The 2,069-nt window shown below is 36.9% G+C and overlaps 2 protein-coding genes across 2 annotated transcripts in view; both read right to left on the reverse strand.

The window, feature by feature from the left end:
• LOC103389163 (threonine synthase-like 2) overlaps nt 1-2,069 on the reverse strand; it is a 649,915-nt gene that overhangs the window by 57,447 nt on the left and 590,399 nt on the right. The gene's annotated exons all lie outside the window — the stretch shown is intronic.
• The window catches only part of pip5kl1 (phosphatidylinositol-4-phosphate 5-kinase-like 1), a 12,565-nt gene that overhangs the window by 7,436 nt on the left and 3,060 nt on the right, over nt 1-2,069 (reverse strand). The window contains 1 exon segment of the mRNA XM_017038435.2: nt 1-45. This exon segment is cut by the window's left edge and continues 1 nt beyond it. Coding sequence (XP_016893924.1) covers nt 1-45 — 45 coding nt within the window.

The following is a 2,069-nucleotide window of genomic DNA, read 5'->3' on the forward strand; positions in this document are numbered from 1 at the left end:
ACTTCTCGTTTATTCTGGGTCTTCAAGAAAAAGCGTTTGTCATTTCTACAAGTTGAGAGACAAAGAAGGAGTCAACATCAATAGTGATCAATTGTTATTTATCATTGAACTGTTCAAACCAGGGGTGTCAAACTCATTTTCACCGGGGGCCACATCACCAATACACTTCCCCTTGAAGAGCCGGTTATAAATGGAAGACTGTATAGACCAGGGGTTCCCAACCCCTGGTCTGCAGACCAGTACCAGCCCATAGGTCATTTAGTACTGGGCCGCATTTTTACTATTGTACTTCATTCGAAGAAAATCCAGTCATATCCATTTACTTTTTTTATTTAAAGATATCAATATTCAGACTCTGATACAAATGGAATAGAGTCTAAAAGATGATTTATTTAGAAAATGTAATGATCCTTCAATATTCAGCACCTTGGTACTGGTCTGTAGTAACAGGTGGTACTGCCTGACCAGTCCTTGGAACAGAAAAGGTCAGGGACCACTGGTATAGATGGAACTACTTCATAACAGACTGATACATGTTTCTGCAATGGATTGTTATTTGATTGATTAAAAAAACTTTCTCAGGCTAAGAAACTCTGCTACATGGACTTTACTAAATGCTTTTTATGCTCCGTGGGCCACACAAAACGGCTTAGAGGGCAACATTTGGGCCCCGGGCCTTGAGTTTGACACGTATGGTTTAAACCGTAGCACCCAGATTGATGGACAGATGGAGCAGAGTACAAATGTGGTATGTATTACTGCACCATGTTATTTTAACCTCAAAACTAAGCTACCTAAGCAGTACACAGGTTTATTTATTTCCAGGAAAGTCAAGCCAATCCAAGCAGTGATGTGGTGAGGTTGTGTTTACAGTCTGGGCTGTTTGCCAGTCAGTTGCAGATGTTGAAATTATCCTAATGAGATATTCAAGATGTAAGATGTCAATTCAACCTGTAGATATTTTCCTGTTTTAATATGAACCTATTTTCCTTGTTTCCCACCCAGAAGCACACGTCACATGTGGAAAACACATTTGGTTTGTTTATGCATGTCCTTTTCCTCTGATAGAATCAGCTATTACCTACGTGTCAAACTCAAGGCCCGGGGGCCGAATGTGGCCTGCCAAGCCGTTTTGTGTAAATTAGATTATCTTTTGACAGATTATCTCTAAATAAAGAAGAGCAAATGGATATGGATGGAAATTAGTAAAAATTAAGTACATTTTTTCACTGTGTCCCACTGCGGCCCGGTGGGCTGCTACTGGTCCGTGGACGGGGGTTGGGAACCCCTGATCTAAACAGTTCGCTGTTACACACACCTATTTACCATATTATTTTGTGAATTTGTATTTCATTAAATATAATTTTAGACTTGTACTTGTTTGCACGAAAACAAAGGGGGGAAAAAACATGGACTTGTTGTTATTTAGGTTTATGTTATGATTGTACTGTTCCGGCCCACTTGACATCTAATTAGGTTTTATGCTGCCTGTGAACCAGAATGAGTTTGACACCCCTGATTTAGAGGGAACAGTTATCATATATACAGTATATAATACATATACAATATACATATAAACCTAAAAGTATAACCTAAATTATTATTATAACCGTAATTACCTACGTGTGGCCTCATGGCACAATAAATATATTATGAATAAATATATTATGAATAAATATAATATTATAAATATATATATTATTATAAATATAAATACATATATTTATGGTTGCTCTTTTAGTCCAACTAATATAATAACTACCTGCAATACCATTGTGATCTACCAGTAGAGCCTGATCTACTTATCGGACACCCCTGCCATATATACTATATACTAGACACGCAACAACAAGCTAGTAGTTAAAGGATTGTACTTGTAGTCAGAGGTTCAAAAGCCCAGGAAAACTGTAAGTCAGTAGAGTGTTGAGGGGAAGAGTACTTCAAAACTAAACACTACTACTACTAATTTAAATCATAATAATAATAAAAATAAGAGGTCAAGTTTGTTTGTTTTGTAAACCACTGTCTGTCAACCAAAATGAATTCATGAGAATTGAGTAACAGTTATC

This window comes from Cynoglossus semilaevis, chromosome 14 (genome assembly GCF_000523025.1).
Source record: "Cynoglossus semilaevis isolate Cse_v1.0 chromosome 14, Cse_v1.0, whole genome shotgun sequence".
Classification (NCBI taxonomy): Eukaryota; Metazoa; Chordata; class Actinopteri; order Pleuronectiformes; family Cynoglossidae; genus Cynoglossus; species Cynoglossus semilaevis.